At 43.4% G+C, this 19,893-nt stretch overlaps 1 protein-coding gene across 5 annotated transcripts in view; it reads left to right on the plus strand.

The window, feature by feature from the left end:
* Positions 1-19,893, plus strand: part of ROCK2 (Rho associated coiled-coil containing protein kinase 2) — a 170,095-nt gene that overhangs the window by 120,748 nt on the left and 29,454 nt on the right. For 3 of the 5 annotated variants that reach the window (XM_053285616.1, XM_053285618.1, XM_053285617.1), the window contains exons 19-27: positions 4,876-5,060; positions 5,610-5,679; positions 8,617-8,720; positions 8,998-9,184; positions 10,300-10,393; positions 10,490-10,584; positions 15,783-15,962; positions 16,348-16,513; positions 16,821-16,997. In XM_053285616.1, the coding sequence (XP_053141591.1) occupies positions 4,876-5,060; positions 5,610-5,679; positions 8,617-8,720; positions 8,998-9,184; positions 10,300-10,393; positions 10,490-10,584; positions 15,783-15,962; positions 16,348-16,513; positions 16,821-16,997 (1,258 nt within the window). The remainder of the gene's footprint in view (positions 1-4,875; positions 5,061-5,609; positions 5,680-8,616; positions 8,721-8,997; positions 9,185-10,299; positions 10,394-10,489; positions 10,585-15,782; positions 15,963-16,347; positions 16,514-16,820; positions 16,998-19,893) is intronic. The other 2 variants (XM_053285619.1, XM_053285621.1) reach the window with 1 other exon arrangement.

The following is a 19,893-nucleotide window of genomic DNA, read 5'->3' on the forward strand; positions in this document are numbered from 1 at the left end:
GTAACAGGACCTCCCCTGATGATCTTAATAGGCGGTAGGGTTCATGACAAAGGAGGCACTCTCTTAAATACTCTGAACTCGGGGCTTTATATGTAATAACATCAGTTTGTATTTCTCTCGGAAACATATCAGCAGTCAGTGTAGTTCTTTTTAAGATCTGTGTTATATTCTCTTTGGGTTATCCCAGAGACCCGTTTCTGGACAAACAATACAAAGGTTCTGGACAATACAATACAAAGCATACAAAGGTAGCCCCATGTAGAGAGTGTTATAGTAGTCAAGCCTGGAGGTTACCAGCATATGCACCACTGTTTTAAGGTCATTAACTTCCAGAAATGGGCATAACTGATGTATTGGCTGAAGTTGATAAAAAGTGCCTCTGGCCGTTGCCTCAACCTGAGAGACCAGAGAAAGTTTTGGATCTAGGAGGACTCTCAAGCTACATACTTGTTCTTTCAGCAGGAGTGTAACCGCATCCGGAACAGGCAGATCTAAACTATCTCTCGAGTTCTGACCCCCCATAATTTTATTTGGATTCAACTTCAGTTTGTTATCCCTCATCCAATCCATTACCGCCACTAGGCAAGCATTTAGGGCAGTTAATATCTGTGTTAACTGATGAAGTTAATATGAAGAAATAGATTGGGATGTCATCAGTATACTGGTAACACCCTGCACCAAAACTCTGATGATTTCATGTGGTTTCATGTAGATGTTAAAAAGCGTTGGAGACAGTATGGAGCCTTGTGGTACTCCATACATTAACTCCCCCTTTGCAGAGCAACAGTCTCCAAGCACCACCATCTGGAATCTGTCAAAGAGGTAGGAACCACTGTAAAACATTGCCACCTAATCTGATCTCCCTCAGATGACCCAGAAGGATTCCATGGCTGATGGTAACGAAAGCTGCCAAGAGTTCCAAAAGGATCAACAGAGCCACACTCCCTATGCCAATACCCACTTGGAGATCATCCATCAGGCCAACCAAGGCAGTCTCAACCCTGTAGCCCACCCAAAAGCCAGTTTGAAATGGGTCTAGATAATCTGCTTCCTCTCTGCCTGGAGCAGAGAGGTCACCACCCACTCAGTCACCTTGCCCAACCATGGAAGATTGGAGACAGGTTATAATTGGCTAACTGATGGATCCAGTGCAGGTTTCTTCAAGTAAGGTCTAATAGCCCCCTTAAGAGGAGGCATCCTGGGCAAGGAGGCATCCTGCCCTCCCTCAGAGAAGCATTTATAATATGTACTAGACTATCTCTGATAGTACTTTTGGCAGATGAAATGAGCCAAGTGGGGCAAAAGTCAAGAGAACAGGTGGTAGGATGTACAGTCCAAAGCAGCTTGTCCACATCTTCAAGAGTCACAGACTCTAAGTGATCCAATCTGATTCCATAAGAGGAGTTCCTGGACTTCTCCCTAGTATACTCTGCAGTAATTGTGGATTCCAGTTCGGCCCGAAAATGGGAGATTTTATTCACAAAACTTCATTAAAAACGTCACAGTGGGTGATTTAAGTTTCCAAATTTGAGCTCAAGGGGTAGGGGCACGTAATAGCCTTCTCACAACCCTAGCTAACTCCACTGGATGTGAACTTGCGGAAGCAATATGGGCAGAAAAGAACCACTTCTTTGCCACCTATATTGCCAGAGCATAGATCTTCAAATGTAATCTATCCGATTCGCATCAAGTCCTTCCACCAGTTGCACTCTGTCTACCTTGCCGCTTTGGCTCCTGTAATTCTTCTGACTACCATGGGGCTAATTTTGAAGCTGGCTGGAGAGGATGTTTAGGAGCAATTGTGTTAACCACTCTAGTGAGTTTATTGTTCCGTGTTTGCACCAGAGCATCGACAGACACTTTGGCACAGCCAACTCAAAACCCTTCCAATGCTTCTTGGAATCCTATTAGATCCAATAACCACCTTGGGTGGACCAACCTAATAGGTCCTTGACCCCTGCAGAGGTGGGCCATGGCTGCAAATCCTATCTTAACCAGATGGTAGTTCGTCCATAACAATGGGGAAATGACAGGAGTCCCCACCCATAGACCTTATCAGAGCAAAAGACCAAATCAAGTGTGTGACCAGCATCATGCTTCGGTATGAGATAGGCCCATAGTCGCCATGACAGCTATGAACTCTTGAGCCACTCCAGACAGCCCAGTCCCAAAGTGAACATTGAAGTTCCCCACTCCCAACAGTCTGGGTGACTCCAGCATCAGTTCTGCAACCAGGTCTGTCAGCTCATAGAGACTCTGTTGGTCAGTGGGGTGATTAGTAACAACAAAAGTCCCAGTCTATCCTTGGTCCCTAGACTTAGGTACACACATTCAATATAAGCCAATTTCCTGACAGGAATTCTGGTAAGCAAGATGGTATTCTTATAGACCACAGCCACACCTCCTCTCCACCCAAATCCTCTCACCTGCTCCAGCACAGAGTATTCCACCAGGAGAAGCTGGGACCAGACAGGTGGTCCGGACCACAAGCCTCTCCCAACCAAATCTCCATAATGCATATCAGGTCGGCTCCTTCATCCACAATCTGGTCATGAATGATCTCGGATTTATTTTGGACCAACCTGGCATTATAAAGTAGCAAAGTGAAGTTCTTGTGAGTGATTGGCACTGCTCCCCAAGCTCAAAAGAGTTGGCAGGCCAATTGGAAGAAGAGAAACAGCTATTAGGTTTCTAGTTACCCTTCCCCCTATAGTGGTCTGCTGACCTACCAATGCCATACCTTCATCGGCTCCCCACCACCACTGAAATAGCTGCCCCAGAGTCACCCTGTTTTCCCATCTCTGGACAATCCAAGGCACATACCAACACTAGACCCAACAATATGTTTGACAACAGTAGCAGTGTGGTAAGCAGAGGTTTCTCCTTTAGGAAACAGATAGTAACGTCTGCCTCAGCCCTCAGTCCCACCCCTGAAGGTGGCCGGCCAGCCCACCAGCAGGCCGCACTGGTGGCTGCCCCCCTGGCACAGCCCACCTTTATAAAGGGCCAGAAATTTAGAGAGTCCAATAGGCATGCCTCTCACTCACCCTGTCAGATAAACATGGCCCAGCAGCAGGATGTTTTCACAATTAAGGCAAGCAAGCAACAGGTAGCAGTCAGGATATGAACCAAATAAGTGGCCTGCAGTATGACAGACAGTAGAACCACATAGAGGATACATGTTTAGCCTGCCAATAAAATGGTGTGCAATACTGCCTCAGGGATGGTATACCCAACCTGTCCTTGATGGGATTGCACTCCGCTTAAAGGAACAGGTTCACAGCTTGGGAAGGATGCTGTGGTGTCCGCTGTGGTTTGCGGGGGCTTTTGCTTATCTTTGGTGTACAGTTGTTCCTGTTTTTTTAGAGTTGTGCACAAAACTGATTTTGTGTTCTGTTTCATGCTCAAAACACAGATGGCAAAAACGTTTCGTTGAAACAGCGGCCGACCCCTGCTGTTTCGATGGAACAAACTTGAAACGTTTTGAGTGCTTGTGATTGTTCCATAGGGAACAATGGGGAAACTAGAATCACCCCCGGTTGCCCATGGGTAGCTCCTAGGGACACCAAAGTGGGTTATATGGTAGGGCATGATGGTGCTACCTACCACCCAACTCACAAAAGAAATGGGAAGTGGGTGATTTTAAACAAACCTTTTACCTTTCCCCCCAATCTCCATAGGATCCTAGGAGCTAACCACGGGGAATAGTGGGGTGTTGCAAGTTTTCCTATTGTGCCTTATGGCCGTAACAAGCTGAACTTACAGAGTTCACGGACAAGTTTTGCATTGCAATTTGCAATGCATTTTGCAATCCTACCTTGAAAAACATTGCAGAAGCACAAAGTAGAAGGGAATCTATCTCTCCCAACACAGAAACACACATTTCAAGCACAGTCCAAAAATGGCCAAAAAAGAATCACTGACCCAGAATCCACTGCCAGCCACAGTGCCTGCACTGCAGCAACATCATTGGCACAAGTTACTCTCTCACATACAGTTATGACTCCTTATGTAATGTTCCCAGCACTGTCCCAGCTGCACACTTAGCAGCAAGCAAAGCCATAAGCTCAACTTCAGCCACATTTTGATTGAGTACACCTTGCAATGCAGATTACAGAGCAGTGAGTGAAGCACAAGTTTGTTTGTTTAATTTATATACCACTCTTATTAAAGTGGCCCAGGGTGGTTTACATTAAAATAAAATTAAAAACACATACGTGTTTGTAACAGAATAAAAATATTTTAAATAAATAAAAGTTACTGGTGTCTCATTACAAGATCAACATCAGATTCTTAATTGTATTTCTATCTTTCTATTTTTGCCTGTTCTCTACAAGAACAGGTTCTCTGTCTAGCGAAGCTTTTATTTACTCTTAGGCTGCTGCTTACTGTATATATATGTATTCTCTTTTATTGTATGTTTTTATGCCTGTTTTTATGTTAACTTCCTTGTGCCTGCTTTTATAAAGAAAGGGGTGTAAAAAAAATTGTAAACAAATGAGTACAATTGGGAGCAAGTCTCAATTACTTGTGGAATCTACTGCCACATATGTCTGTTTAGAACTGCAGTCTTAGTCACTCTTAATATAAATTACGTTGTACAGTTATAGGCAGTGAATATGTGTTGAAAAATTTAGGTGTGCTTAATCCTGAAAAACTATAGACTTCTCTACTTGTAGGTGTTGGAAATTTTGTAGGGTGAATAATTTCCTTCTTCAGCTATTAATATTTTGTAAATTTTCCAAGATTCCCACCCCCCCTTTACTGGCCATGTTTGAGTAACCATTTTTTTTAAGTGGCCAGTGATGTTCATTGTTTGTTATTTGTATGCCTTCAAAATGTTTGTGTAAAAGGAATGATTGGGTTGTTTTCCAGGTTGAAAACTTGACCTTAAAAATAGAACAGGAAACACAAAAGCGCTGCCTCACACAGAATGACCTCAAGATGCAAACACAGCATGTCAATGCACTGAAAGTGTCAGAGAAACAGTTAAAACAGGAGAATAACCATCTTGCTGAAATCAAGCTAAGTTTGGAAAAGCAAAATGCTGAACTCCGCAAGTAAGACAATTCTCTAATAAGGGTGCTTATTTTTTCCTGTTTTATATTCCGTTGTTGTTGGATAAGGTAGCATCTGCCACATGGGAAACAATCAGATTACACAACCATCTTGATATTAAACAAAGGACTGATAAAGAATTAGAGGCAAATTGAAGTGGATAACTTAGTTGTTCTCTGGGTCAACCCTAAAGTTTGAGAACCATCAGAACTTGCATTAAAACTCAGACCCTTGTCATTTTAGTTCTGCTCAGGTCCAGTTTTCATGTACCGTCAACCTCTTAGTTGCTGATAAAACCCATTTTGGTATGGAGCCTTTGCCATGCCAAAGCAGTTTTCAGTAGCACCCTCCCCACTGCAGGTGTGTATGTATCAGGTATAATTGTTCTAATAAATTGCTTATGAAGGACAGCTAACAAGGGCCATGGCTACAAGAAAGGATGGAGGATTGGGAAATAGAAGATCTGATATATTAATGTATCTAGGGCAAGCAGTGTTTGTCAGAAGAACTGTATTGGTTTTTAAAACAAATCTCTATTTTGCTTCTACCAGGGAACGTCAAGATGCTGATGGGCAGATGAAAGAACTTCAAGACCAACTTGAAGCAGAACAGTATTTTTCAGTATGTATTGCGTTAGCACCTTTATCACTCCATTCCATTTCTTAAAGAGAATGCAGACATTTTTCATCACCTCATGGGTCTTGTAGTTATATCACACCTGTAAATAGCATCTTTCCCTTGGGGATCAGTAGACTTCTAGCCATTCAAGGTGGCTCTACCACTTACAGCCTTGCTAATTTCTCTGGAGTCAAAGTAAAGTGCTACATCTTTGAGATCTAGATTGTGATCCATTGCACTCATAAGAGTGGGTTCTGCATCTGCATGGGACCATTCAGGAATAATTGACTGGGTCCTCAAAGCGCTTAACCCCGCCCACTGAACGTGATACACTGTCTCAGTTTGGGTGGGCTAGTGATTTCTCTCCAGTTCCTTTCTGACTGCCATTTTTTTCGGCGTCTCAGACATTGAGCTTCTTGGACCAGAACAGTTTCTTGTGGAAATAAGAAAAGAGTTGGATAGATTTTTGATGTTTTACAACTTGGACTGGACAAGACTATTTTTATTCTTAGTATTTTAAAACTTAGTCGAAATGGATGGATGATCACATGGCCTTGGACTGGATTTGGAATGGACTTTCCTTCACAATACTTGAGTATTTTTTCTTTTTATTTCTTTATTGCACTATGGATAAGAAGAAAACCTTTACGCACTGTTTTCACTGTAATGCAAAACTCCCTTCAGTGGACAATCATGATTTGTGTCTACTTGGTTTGGGAGAGGTGCATTGGGAGAGGGTTACTTCCACCTGTAAAAATTTGATTAACTTCTCATCAAACAAGAAAGAACAGAGCCCTATGGCTGAGGGCCTTTACATTGGCACTTCAATGCCCAGGTCTCCTCCATGGGAAGGAATGGTTCGCAAAGTTGGATCTCCGAGATGCATGCTTGTGGATCTAACACGATCACAGACAGTACCTCAGGTTCATGGTGGGTTGCCACGTCTGCCAGTACAATGTCCTGCCCTTTGGACGGGCGATGATGCCCCGAGTATTTACAAAGTGCATGGCCATGATCATAGCGCACCTCCGGGTGCAGGGTTTGATAGTCTTCCTCTTTCTCGATGACTGGCTCCTTGAAGACTCAGGTATCCAGGTCAACTGGTCAAAGTCCAAGCTCCAGCCAGTGGAGCACATAGACTACATAGGGGCCATCCTCAATGTGGAGGCAGAACGGACTTATTTTGCCCGAGGAGCACTTCTTGCGCATCAAGACCCTGATAACTGCCTTCATAGCACAACCAAGACAGAAGGCATATGAGATATAGAAATTGCTGGGCCTCATGGCATCGTGCAACTCCACCATGTACTACGCCAAACTACAACTCAGAAGGCTTCAACTTTGGTTTCTGTCAGTATTCTGACCAAATGTGGACAGCTCTCAGGTGCTGTTGACAATTGCTTGCCCAATCTTAGTCACACTCCAATGGTGGACGAAGGAAATCAACTTGCTGTTGGGAGTCTTGTTCAGGGTTCCTCAGCTATCTGCTTGCGTCACGATGGATGCTTCCCTGAGAGGCTGGGGAGCCCATTGTGGGGATCTTTGCACACAGGGCCTGTGGTCCCCAAATCAGCACCACATGCACATCAATTTTTAGAACTCCTGGCAGTCTTCCAGGCACTCAAATCTTTCCAACTGTCTTTGACAGGCAAAGTGGTCCAAGGCAGCTTGGACAATACCACAGTGATCACTTACCTAAACCGCCAGGGAGGGATGAATGATGAGTCTACAAATTTGAGATTGAGCCATAGCACGGCAGATTACTTAGATCACGATCCACATAAAAGGAGTGGCAAACACCTTAGTGGATTGTCTCAGCAGGTCACAGCTTTATCTGCAGCAACACAAATGGGAGATTAATCAGCAATACCTCCAGCCATTGTTCAGGACTTGGGGGACTCCAGACGTCAACTTGTTCATGACATCAGTGAACAAGAAGTGCTCCCAGTATTGGTCAAGGGCCGGAATTGGCCACAACTCCAGTGGGGATGCCATCCGATTCAACTGGGGTCAAAAGTTGCTATCCATCTTTTCTCCTTACCTCTGTTGAACAGAGTACTGGCAAAAATCCTGCAGGGATCAGCAAGTTGTATATTCCTTCTCCATGGTGGCCCTAAAAGCTATAGTTTCAACAGGCATATTCAGACTGTCGAAGGGTTGCCACAGACATCTGCCTTATCGTGAAGATCCTCTAACACAAGAAAACAGAACCCCGCTACAGTATGCGAAATGACAATACTCATGTTCATAGAACATGGAGTGCTACATACCTTGTTGAACTGTGATCTAATTCCATATGATGGTAGAATCCAAATGTCAGTCCTTCAGGAACTGAAGAGAAAACGCTAGCCCACCCAGACTGAGGCAGTGCACCACGTGCAGTGGGCGGGACTAAACACTTTGAGGAGCTAGTCAATTCTGCCCGAATGGTCCCGGGCAGGCGCAGAACCCACTCTTATGACTGCAATGGATCGCTTCCAGATCAGAAGTTACAGGTGAACAACCTGTTTTTCTGAGTGATAAGATAAGGCAAAGATGGAACATTTTGCATGTCTGTCTAGGAGTAATGTGGGAATAATGTGAAAGAGTTTAGTAGCCATACTGTTTGGAGGTTCAAATGTAGAACACTTGCTCAATAAGTTTTTTCATAGCTTCCATGCCAGCAGTTGTTCTGTATGTGATCATACAGTGGGAAGGTTTCTTTCTTATGTCATGTTGGCTAGGAGCTGTGGAAAGTCTACGTCTTTTTCTAATGTTTAATTTTTTTTTTCATTAATGGCCTAGAATAACAAGAAAGGGGAAAATTAGACACCCTGCCCAATGTAAAGATTGTGCATCTTGAATGAAAGTTAATGCAGATAAACAGCCTTTCTAATGTGCCCTTCCCCTGTTCACTTCACCAATGCTAAAATATGCACATTTTTAAATAAAAAATTTCAGACATTGTACAAAACACAAGTGCGGGAACTTAAAGAAGAATGTGAAGAAAAAACCAAACTTTGCAAGGAAATGCAACAAAAGATGCAAGAGTTGCAAGATGAGAGGTGAGAACTTGCAGTTTTTATTCTTGTCTATTCATAACAAAATACCTGTATTGAACATTTAGAAACTACAGGAATAACTTCTTCAGTCACAATGCTATTATAGGTTTTTAAACTTTTAAAATAGAAATGTATTATTTTTATATTTACTATTTGTACTTTTAATTTGTATTTTAATTGTGCATTGTTTTAGTTACAGTGTAAACCGCTTTGGGGTTATTTTAATGAAAAGGGGTGTAGAAATGGAACAATAAATAAATGTTTGTTTGTCATCTTGCAGGGATTCTTTGGCAGCACAACTTGAGATTACCTTAACCAAAGCAGATTCAGAACAGTTGGCTCGCTCCATTGCTGAAGAACAGTACTCGGATTTAGAAAAAGAAAAGATAATGAAGGAGTTGGAAATTAAGGAAATGATGGCTAGGCACAAACAGGAACTTGGTGAAAAAGATGCAACAATTGCTTCTGTAAGTAATTGACATCAAACTTTATTTGTAGGTTTGTGTGTCAGAATTTCTTTATCAAGTACAAGGAGTCCTTTGTGGTGAGCCACCACGGATAACGAGTCTGAAGTAGCCTGATTGGCTACAGTTGTGTGAGTGACAGCCAGGCTGCTCACACCTTTAGTATTATGATTTTGTCATTAGAGCCTGAAACAGTATTGAGTTGCTGAGTAGAGCATTGATAAGCAATTGGATATCTGTTAGGCGATGTGTGTTCTATATTGAAAAAGAGAAATGTTAGGTCCTCCGAAAAAGATGTTTTTTGCCCTGGCTGAAAAAATACAGCTAACTTTGGAGCCTTCCAAAGTAGGTCTGTTCGGTCATGTACCCGATGAAAACATAGCATAATTTTACTATGTTGCAGTCATGGATGTATCTAAGGAGTGTTGGTTGCTCCTATAATATATAATAGCATGAAGTGCAATTGAAAACCATGCAGCTAGTTTCAAAAACATGGGTTCCAGTGTTATTCCAATGCTTGTGTATCTGAAACAGATTTGTAGCCAGAGTGTATAGGAATTCAGTTTGTGTGCACAGCATATTTTTTCTTGCTCATGCATGCTGACCACTATTTACCATCTGCTCCGAATGACATTCACCTCTAACCCAGTCTGTAACTCTCCTATCCTGGCCAAACTGAACAATATGTAGATTGTGTAACTGTAACCAGCATTTCTGTTTTAAAATTGTAAATAGCAGTCATGGGGACCCCAATCCAGATCCAGGCTGTGGCAGGGAAAGGGTTAATGCCCCCACCCCACCCCACCGCATGGTCCTGATCTGGATTGAGAATCAGGCTGGTCTTATGTTTAAAAATACAAATATGCACGCTCCAGTTGCACAGTCTACATATCTAGTTGCTTGATTTTGAATCCTAATTCATGACTGTCACTAATATTTATATAGTTTGCCACCACTGTTTCTGTAGTTTTAACTCACCGTTCATTCCATTATGCATTCCCTTTCCCCCCATCCCTGGACAGTCCCCTCAACTCCCCTCTACTAATTCACATTTCTAGCGGGTTTTTTTTTTCCTTTTATAGCCTGTGAGTAACATGTTCCTCCTTTAATATCTATAGCTAGAGGAAGCAAATCGTACTCTAACAAGTGATGTTGCAAACCTGGCCAATGAAAAAGAGGAACTGAACAATAAACTGAAGGAAATCCAAGATCGTGAGTGCCCCCCCCCGCCTTTTATAAAATTATAGTGCATTTATTTCATCAATTAAAGTTTATTTCTTAAAACAAACCTTCATTTTGTTGTTGCAGAACTTGTCAGCATTAATGAAGAAGAAGCTGGCATAGACGTTCTCAAGACACAATTTGAGAAACAATTGGCCTATGAGCGGACCATGAAAACTCAGGTAAAACATAAAAGAGAAATGTGGTGAAACAGAATAATTATTACTTCAGTATGCAGTAGCAAGTATTTTCAAAAATGTTTTAGGCTGGTAATGCAACAAAAGAAGCCCTGTAAATGTCCACAGCTTCAGACTTAAATATAAATACTATGCAACTTGAATAGTGTCCTACAAAGCATCTTTACAGTTGTTTTAATGACTGTAGTAAGACTGCCATTGTTTCTTTGAAAATGTGCCACAGGCTCCTCTAGACAATGAACAACTTGATCAGAATATAATACACCAAGTGAGCAGAAGAGCAGCACTGAAAGCTAGGTAGCTGTTCTGAGCTAGCTAGTTACTTGTTTAAGCACAAGCACAAGCCTTGTAATGAGCAGAACAGTGGTTGACATTGTGACTAAGAAGCACCAATGCAGCGACAGGATCAGAACAGCAGCACTTTGAGGCTAATTGCACCAGTGCACCATGGAAGTGGTGATCTTTTTGACAACCTCCACTTCGCCAGAAAACCCTCAGTGCCACCTGAAAACATGTCCCTACAAGTTGCACAGTCCTCAGGGAAATAGTTTCGGGTGGCACAGAAAGCTCCCTTGGGAAGGGAAGGTCATTTTAAAAAATCATCCCTTCCAGTTTAATTGCAGTGGTGCACTGGGGAAGTGCTGTTGCTTTGATCCTCTTGCTGCACTGGTGCTTCCTTAGGATGTCAGCCAGTGTCATTTAGATATATTAAATATTAGCTGGTTGGTTGAATGAATAAATCTATGCCAAAATTCAATTGGCATATTGTGGTCATTGCACATAATATAGTTAAACTAGTGGGCCGGAGGGCAGAGCATCTGCGCCCCTAGTTGGGTCCAGTCATTTTCTCCTGCTCGCCTGCCTCCTCCAGTCAGCAGGCTCGCCGCCGGCTGCCTCCTCCTGCCTGCTGGCCTCCTCCTACTGCCATATCCTCTCACTGGCCGGCCGGCTGCCTCTGCCTACTGGTGTGGCTTTGCCCGTCAGCCACCTCCAGCTCCACTGGCCGCCATTGTGATTTTCTGTCCTGCTCGCGAACTCTCGGGAGATTTCTGCCATTTTCTGTCCTGCTCACAAACTCTGGTGAGATACCCACCACAAATTTTTTCCAGCATGTCTTCGAGAAATAATTATATAGATTATAGCTGAACAATAGAGAGCCATGCTTGCCTTTATGATAAACCTTTAACTGTTCTTTACCAGATAGTTTTACATATAAAGCTTGCTTTATTTTAATCTGTCTTGTTTCTTGACCCCCCTTGCTGAAACTGGTGAAAGTCTCATTGGACAAACTAAACTGTGGCTTCTCCAGTCAGAACTTAGGCATGTAAAACAAATGGATTCACATGCCTTTTAAAAGTCTTCTTGAAAGCGTATTGGTAATGACCAATGCCAAGCTTAAACTAGAATGTATTTAATTTTGATCAGGTAAGAACACTGGAAGAAAATATTTTATTTATTTGATTTATATACCACCCTTCCAAAATGGCTCAGGGCCATTTACAGTTAAAACAAACCACTAAAACAGTAAAGAGCTAAGCACAATATAACAACTAACAATTTAAAAACATCTTAAAACAACAATTAAACCATTACAGTAATTAAAACCCAAAACATTTTAAAACAACAATTAAACCATTACAGTAATTAAAACCTCTGAAATCAGGTTTTAAATTTTAAAAAACCACCATATTTTAAAAACCCCAACATTTAGGATGCTGAGTAAACTTGGGTGAAGAGATGGATTTTCAGGTGTTATTTGAAAATTGCCAGGGATGGGGAGGATCGTATCTCAGCAGGGAGCGCATTCCACAATCTCGGGGCAGTGACCGAGAAGGCCTGTCTCTGTGTAGCCACCAAACGAGTTGGCGGTAACTGAAGACGGACCTCCTCAGTGGGCGGTGGGGCTTGTAATGAAGAAGACACTCTCTTAGATACCCAGGGCCTAAGCTGTTTAGGGCTTTGTAAGTTATAACTAGCACTTTGTATTTCGTCCGGAAACCTATTGGCAGCCAGTGTAATTCCATCAGTAAAGGAGTAACATGGTCTCTCCGAGATGACCCAGAGACCAACCTGGCTGCCGCATTCTGAACCAACTGAAGTTTCCGGACTACATACAAAGGCAGCCCCACGTAGAGTGCATTACAAAAGTCCAGTCTGGAGGTTACCAACAGATCTACCACAGTTTTGAGGTCATTGATCTCAAGAAACGGGCACAGCTGGCGTATCAGCCGGAGCTGATAGAAAGCACCCCTGGCCACCGCCTCAACCTGAGAAACCAGGGAGAGGTGTGAATCCAGAAGTACTCCCAGACTGCGAACCTGTTCCTTTTGGGGAAGTGTGACCCCATCTAGAACAGGTAGATCAAAATAATCTCTGGCATTCTGACCTCACACAATAAGTACCTCCGTCTTATCTGGATTCAACTTCAGTTTATTCTCCCTCATCCAGCCCATTACTGCTTCCAGGCAGGCATTTAGAGAGGATATGCCAGCTCCTGAAGAAGTTGGCATGGAGAAGTAGATCTGGGTGTCATCAGCGTACTGGTAACACCCAGCTCCAAATCCCAGCGGTTTCATGTAGATGTTAAAAAGCATTGGAGCCTTGAGGGATGCCATACTTAAGCTCAGATTTTGAAGAGCAACAGTCTCCAATTGACACCATCTGGAATCTGTCCGAGATGTGGGAATGGAACCACTGTAAAACAGTGCCTCCCACCCCCAACACTCTCAGATGTTCCAGAAGGATACTATGGTTGATAGTATCGAAAGCCGCCGAGAGATCCAAAAGGACCAACAGAGTCACACTTCCTCTGTCAATTCCCAATTGGAGATCATCCATCAGGCCAACCAAGGCAGTCTACACCCCGTAGCCCGCCTGAAAACCAGTTTGAAATGCATCTAGATAATCAGTTTCCTCCAAGACCGCCTGGAGCTGAGAGGCCACCACCCTCTCAATTACCTTGCCCAACCATGGGAGATTGGAAACTGGCCTATAATTGCTCAACTCTGAGGGATCTAATGCAGGCTTCTTTAGAAGAGGTCTAATGATTGCCTCCTTAAGACAAGGAGGCATCCTGCCCTCCCTCAGAGAAGCATTTTTGATTTCTTCCAGGCTGTCTACAACATCCTCCCTGCTAGATAAAACAAGCCATGTTGGACAAGGGTCAAGAAAATAAGTGGTAGGCCCCACCTCCCCAAGCAGCTTGTCCATAGGCCTCACCTACTCAAGCAGCTTGTCCACATCCTCAGGAGTCACAAACTGAAACCGATCCAGTTGAATTGCATAAGAGGAGTTGCTGGACACCTCCCGTTCAGCAACTGTGGAGTCTCCATCTAGATCGGCCTGAATCTGAGAGATTTTATCTGCGAAAAACTCTATAAACACTTCACAGCGGGTAACAGATGACTCCAAATTCTGGTTCAAGGGATGGGGGGCGGATACCAGTCCCCTCACAACCCTGAACAACTCCGCTGGGTGTGAACTTGCAGAGGCAATACGGGCAGAAAGGAAACACTTCTTTGCAGTACACATTGCTTGAGCATAGATCTTTAAATGTGCTCTATGTCGTAGTCTGTCAGATTCGAGTCGAGTCTTTCTCCACTTGCGCTCCAGTCGCCTACCTTGCTGCTTCAGCCCCCGCAGATCTTCCGTATACCAAGGGGCCAATTTTGAAGTGGGTCAGAGGGGACGCTTGGGGGCAATCATGTCTACTGCCCTGATAAGCGAGTTGTTCCAGTTCTCAACCAGGGCATCAACAGGATCACCAGCAAAGCCAACATTGAATCCCTCCACAATAACCTCTTCGGGTGGACTATTCTAATGGGCCCCTCGCCCCTGCAGAGGTGGGAAGTGGTTGTAAGTCCCACCTTAACCAGATGGTGATCCGTCCATGACAACGGAGAGATCAAAGGAGTCCCCACCCACAGAACACCACTCTGATCAGAGTAGAAGACCAAATCAAGTTTGTGACCTGCAATATGCATCGGTCCAGAGACCACTTGGGATAGGCCCATAGTTGTCATGGCCGCTGTGAACAACTGAGCTGCCCCTGACAGATTGGTCCCAAAACACTGAAGTCCTCCAGCCAAAACACTGGTCCCAAAACACTGAAGTCCCCCAGCACCAAAAGTCTGTGAGACTCCAACGCAAGTTCTGCGACCAAGTCCATGAGCTCAGTAAGGGATTCCGTTGGGCAGCAGGGTGATCAGTACACCAACAGAAGTCCCAATCTATCCCTGGTCCCCAGACTTAAGTACACACATTCAATTTGGTCCGATACCCTAACAGGGACCCTGGTGAGGGAGATGTTATCCTTATAGACCACAGGCACTCCACCTTCCCGCCCACGTCCCCTCACCTGCTCCTCTACAGAATATCCTGGAGGGAGAAGCTGGGACCAGACTGGACCACTAGCCTCCCCCAACCAAGTCTCGGTAATACTTACCAGGTCGGCCCCCTCATTCATAATCAAATTATGGATGAGCTCAGGTTTATTTTGGACAGACCTGGCATTGCAGAGGAACAAGGTAAGCCTATGTGGGTTGTTGGCAATGCTCCCCGAGGTCAAAGAGCTGGCAGGACAGCCGGAAGGAGAGACAGCTAATACATTTCTGACTACCCTTCCCCTGGAGCAACCTACTGACCTGCCAACATTTCTTCTTTTATTACCCACCACCACCGGAATAGCTGCCCCATAGTCAACGAAGGTGCCCCCTGTTTCCCCATCTCCAGATGAATCCAAACACATTGCAGCAACTTCAACCCAATTCCCAGACAGCTAAGACTAATTAAACAGAAGCCCTCTAGCCCTTGCTTTCGTTCTCCCCCGAAGTGGCTACCCCGCCGGTGGCGGGCCCACCGCCACAAACAGCCTCCTATAAAGCCAAGATTGAGCAGATGACCCAAGGAACAGCTGAGTCACTCAGGGGCTGGTCCTAGTCCTGCACTCACTCCCCACAGATGTTACCTCCAGTCAGCAGCCCCACAGGGGAAGCAGGAGTAGGCAGGCAGCAGCAGAAGGAGCCCCCAAGACCCACCTGGTCTCACACCCTAGGCAGTATTGGGTGGGAAGCAGATGGACTTCTCCCGCTCCTCTGCTGGGCTTCTACTCTGGATTGAGGATATGAACTCTGATTCTGCATTCCTAATGTAGTTTTCTTTTCCAACCCCTTTCCTCCTCCCAGGCTGTCAACAAGCTGGCAGAAGTAATGAATAGGAAGCAGTTTGTCCAGCGAGGGGCTGATACAGATGTCCGAAGAAAAGAAAAAGAAAACAGGAAACTTCATATGGAGCTAAAGTCTGAACGTGAAAAGTTAACTCAGATGATGATCAAGTATCAGAGAGAGATCAATGAAATGCAAGCAGTAAGTACCTGTATGCAAAGCAGCAAGTAACTGTATGGTGGTAACAAAATTACTGCATAGCCTAGTGAAAAAGAAATTACTCCAAAAGAATGTTTCAGAAATTTAATAATTCAAAAAGTCTAGTCTACCCTGTACTCCTGATACAATTTCTGCGATCCCGATCTTCTGTCCCCACTGTTCTCATTCCCTGGGCTTGTGCAAGCCAACCCTGCTGTTTATTTTCACAGGGTTCTGGGGTCTCTCTCCTCTTTCAAGTGGTGGAAATTGGGAGAATAGTCTGAGAACATGTCTACCAAGAAAATGTTGCAAGCAAGATTTTGTAATGTAGTAAAACATTTAAGAGTAAGTTGAGGTTTGATTGTGCTCCTTAAATATCCTTTCTTAGCAAATTGCAGAAGAGAGCCAGGTTCGAATAGAACTGCAGATGGCTCTGGACAGCAAGGACAGTGACATTGAGCAGCTTCGCTCACAGCTTCAGTCCATACACATCGGTCTAGATAGCACCAGTATATGTGGCCCTGTGGAAGCAGAAGCTGACGATGGATTTCCTGGTAAGGCTCGTCTGTCATTAGTGTACGTTTCCTTCGTCACAGAAGCAAAAAATATCTAAACTTACTCCCTTCTGTAACATTCAAAAGCTGAAATGCAATCTTTTCATCTGTTCCTCCATCAATACTTCAACTTTTTAACAGAAAGCATTTGAATATATGAAGAAACAAGTTCTCACTCATATTTTCCTCTTAATGCATCTGCTTTATTATTCTCTTACATAACTGAAGCAAACATGTTAATTTTTTTAGCTGTGTTCATTAATTCTTTCTGCACTTTCCCTCCTCCATTTTGACCCTGCGTACTCAGTTCGTATCACTCAGTCCCACACCACGGAGTCTATGTCTTTTACCTATCAGCGCTCTTCTACCTCTGTCAGTATTGCCACTAAGCCTTCGAGTACTCATGTGTTTCTCAACTCTGATTCTGACTCGGAGGAAGAACCGTTGTCTTCCACACAAGCCCCTTCAGAACCTGACAATACAGGTGACGTTCCTGAAAACCATTGAGTGGTGGAATGCTGCTGCTTGAAGGCCGTCTCTTTAATTTGTCATTACTAACATTGAAAGCAGTTGAAGCCAAAGCTGCATGAGGGAAGGAGTGGCCCTTGTTGTTATCTCAAATAGCCCCTGATTGTTACCTTAATCAGACGCTGTGGTGCTGTCTGGAGATGCATGCATACAACACTCACATTTTCCCTTATCCGCAGTTTTCACCATGGGCACAAGAGCTGCTGATGAAAAACATAGGGCTGCAAACCTTAATTGATTTAATCAACTAAAGCCTTCACTGATTATACAGTGAGAGAAAAGTTTTAGTTCAGAGTGGTGATTGAGTAGCTCACTTTGGAATTGTGCCCTCTACTTTAGGACATCGTAAGTTATTGCACTCTCTCTTCGGTATTCTCCAAAAAAGCTTATTTGGAAATCTTGAACAATTCAGATCTATTTCAATGTAATCCGTTAAAAGCTAGATGATGAATTGCCTAATATTTAATTAGTCAGTAGCCACAGAGACAATGTGTTGGGTTTTCTCTCTAGGAAGAGCTGCTGGTAGTAAATATTCTATATGGTGTGCTCCTTGTGTGTTTCCATATCAAGATCTTCTGCATGACACTTCAGCCAGAAAACTCAAAGTATTCCTAAACTTGTGGAATCTGTCTGGCCCCACTTCAGAAATCAGTTCAACGTGTGAGCTTGTTGCTCTAAATCCACCTACAGGGATGTGAACTTGCATTCGGGTTCTTCTTGCCAGCTCAACACATAGGACATTTTGTTACTTGATATTGCTTTGGCGCTGCTTCTGTTACTCATTTTAGGCAGCCCTTTTTCTTCTGTGGAGTGGAGTGTCAGGGGAGAGCACGCCCTTCCTAGCTGCTGTCAGAAAGGTGATCAGCTTGGTGACATAGTTCATAGAGAAGCATGATCTGTGGAAGAAAAGTGCAGTTGTACACATTGTGGTACACATTGTGGAAAGTACACATTGTGGAAGGAACGTACAGTTGTCCCTTGCCAACCATGAGGGTTCCGTTCTTGGAAACTCCCATAGTTGGAGAATTCACAGTTGGCGAGGCATAGGACTACATTATAAACAGGGGGATAGGGGAATCGCGAGTGCCGAAGGGCCTAAAATCCACCAAAAAGGGTTTTTTTAATCACCCCTGACCCCCTGAAAAGGTCTCCTGACTTCTGAAACTGACCTCCGGATTGACCCTGTGACCCCAGAAACCAGCTGAAATTATGGCCAAAAATGGAGAAAAATTGGCTCCAGTGACTCGTGGATACTCAAATCATGATTGGCAAACCTGCGGTTGGCAAGGGGCAACTGTAGTCGATGCCTTTGTTTGTTCTCTACTCTTGTCATCGCCAGCTGAGACACAAAATATCTGAAACCTCTTCTGAGACACTAATCATTAGAGATTGTTTAAAAGCCGATTTTTGACTTTCCTTCTGCTTCTGTGGATGGAAGGAGAGTATTCTAACATACACCTGGGAAAGACTCCTAACTATGCCATTCTTGTTTGTGGACCCAGAGTAATATTTTGGGTCAACAGTGCTTAAGATTAATTTACTGAATTACTTTTCTGATGACAAAATCCTTGAACTAATAAATTTCTCTACTGAAAAGAAGAGCTACTAGGTACTAGGATGATATTTCCCCGGGTGGGGGAGAACATCAACTTTCCTTCAGCTACTCCAGATGTGGCTGTTTGTACCTGTCATGGTATCATTCTCTAGTCAGGGAAACATCACTAGATTATTTATTTATCAATCAATCAATCAAATTTGTGCACTGCCCCAAACTTTAGTCTCTGGGCGATTTACAATTACATAAAACCAGTTAAAAACATATACAAAAACTTAAAAACAATTTAACAATTTAAAAATAAACCAGAGGTTAAAACCCAAAAATATTAGGAAGCTGAGAAAGCTTGGGCGAAAAGATGGGTTTTCAGGTGTTATTTGAAAATTGCCAGAGATGGGGAGGATCGTATCTCAGCAAGGAGCACATTCTACAATCTCGGGGCAGCGACTGAGAAGGCCCGTCTCTGTGTAGCCACCAAATGAGTTGGCAGTAACTGGAGACGGACCTCCTCAGATGACCTCAATGGGCGGTGGGGCTTGTAATGATGAAGACACTCTCTTAAATACCCAGGGCCTAAGCCTTTTAGGGCTTTGTAAGTTATAACTAGCACTTTGTATTTCGTCCGGAAACCTATTGGCAGCCAGTGTAACTCCATCAGTAAAGGAGTGTGTTACGTAGATTGTGTGTGCATATTAATCTAAAAGGCCTGAAGTTGGCTGAAATACTGGCTGCCGCTGCTAATACTAATATACATTCCATGCTCCCAGGAAAATTGACACTTGAGAAACTGCAGTGCTGTATTGTTCTGTGTTTGTGTGTGCGCATGCGCAAACTGAAGTTTCAGGTGTATTATTAATATAATCTTGGAACATTGGTAGAAGCACATTAGGCTGTAAATATGAATGTTTGCAAACCTGTCAGCAAAAACAATAGGTTTAAGAATTAAATTGAAGGATTAGGGGAAACTGAGCTTAACAAAATATGACTTGCATTTTGAATTTATGATGCTGAAGGTGATTGAAGAAGTAAACCCAAAAATAAAGTACCTTTCCAAAGTTGCTAGCATGTTAAAAAAGAGTTATTACAACTATTCAAACATCTCTCATATTAAACCTTTTGCTTGTATCATTATCTTCTAACCACATACTGAAATAAATATAGATTTATGTAGCATGTATTCAGATCTAGAGCGTGTTAGGTAGTATTTTTACCAAACACCCTTCCATATGTCTTCTGATGGAAGTTGGTTGAAAAACCCCCGATAAGATCTCGAAATTTAGTTCCATACATTCCAGTT

The sequence above is a fragment of the Hemicordylus capensis genome, chromosome 1, assembly GCF_027244095.1.
Source record: "Hemicordylus capensis ecotype Gifberg chromosome 1, rHemCap1.1.pri, whole genome shotgun sequence".
Classification (NCBI taxonomy): Eukaryota; Metazoa; Chordata; class Lepidosauria; order Squamata; family Cordylidae; genus Hemicordylus; species Hemicordylus capensis.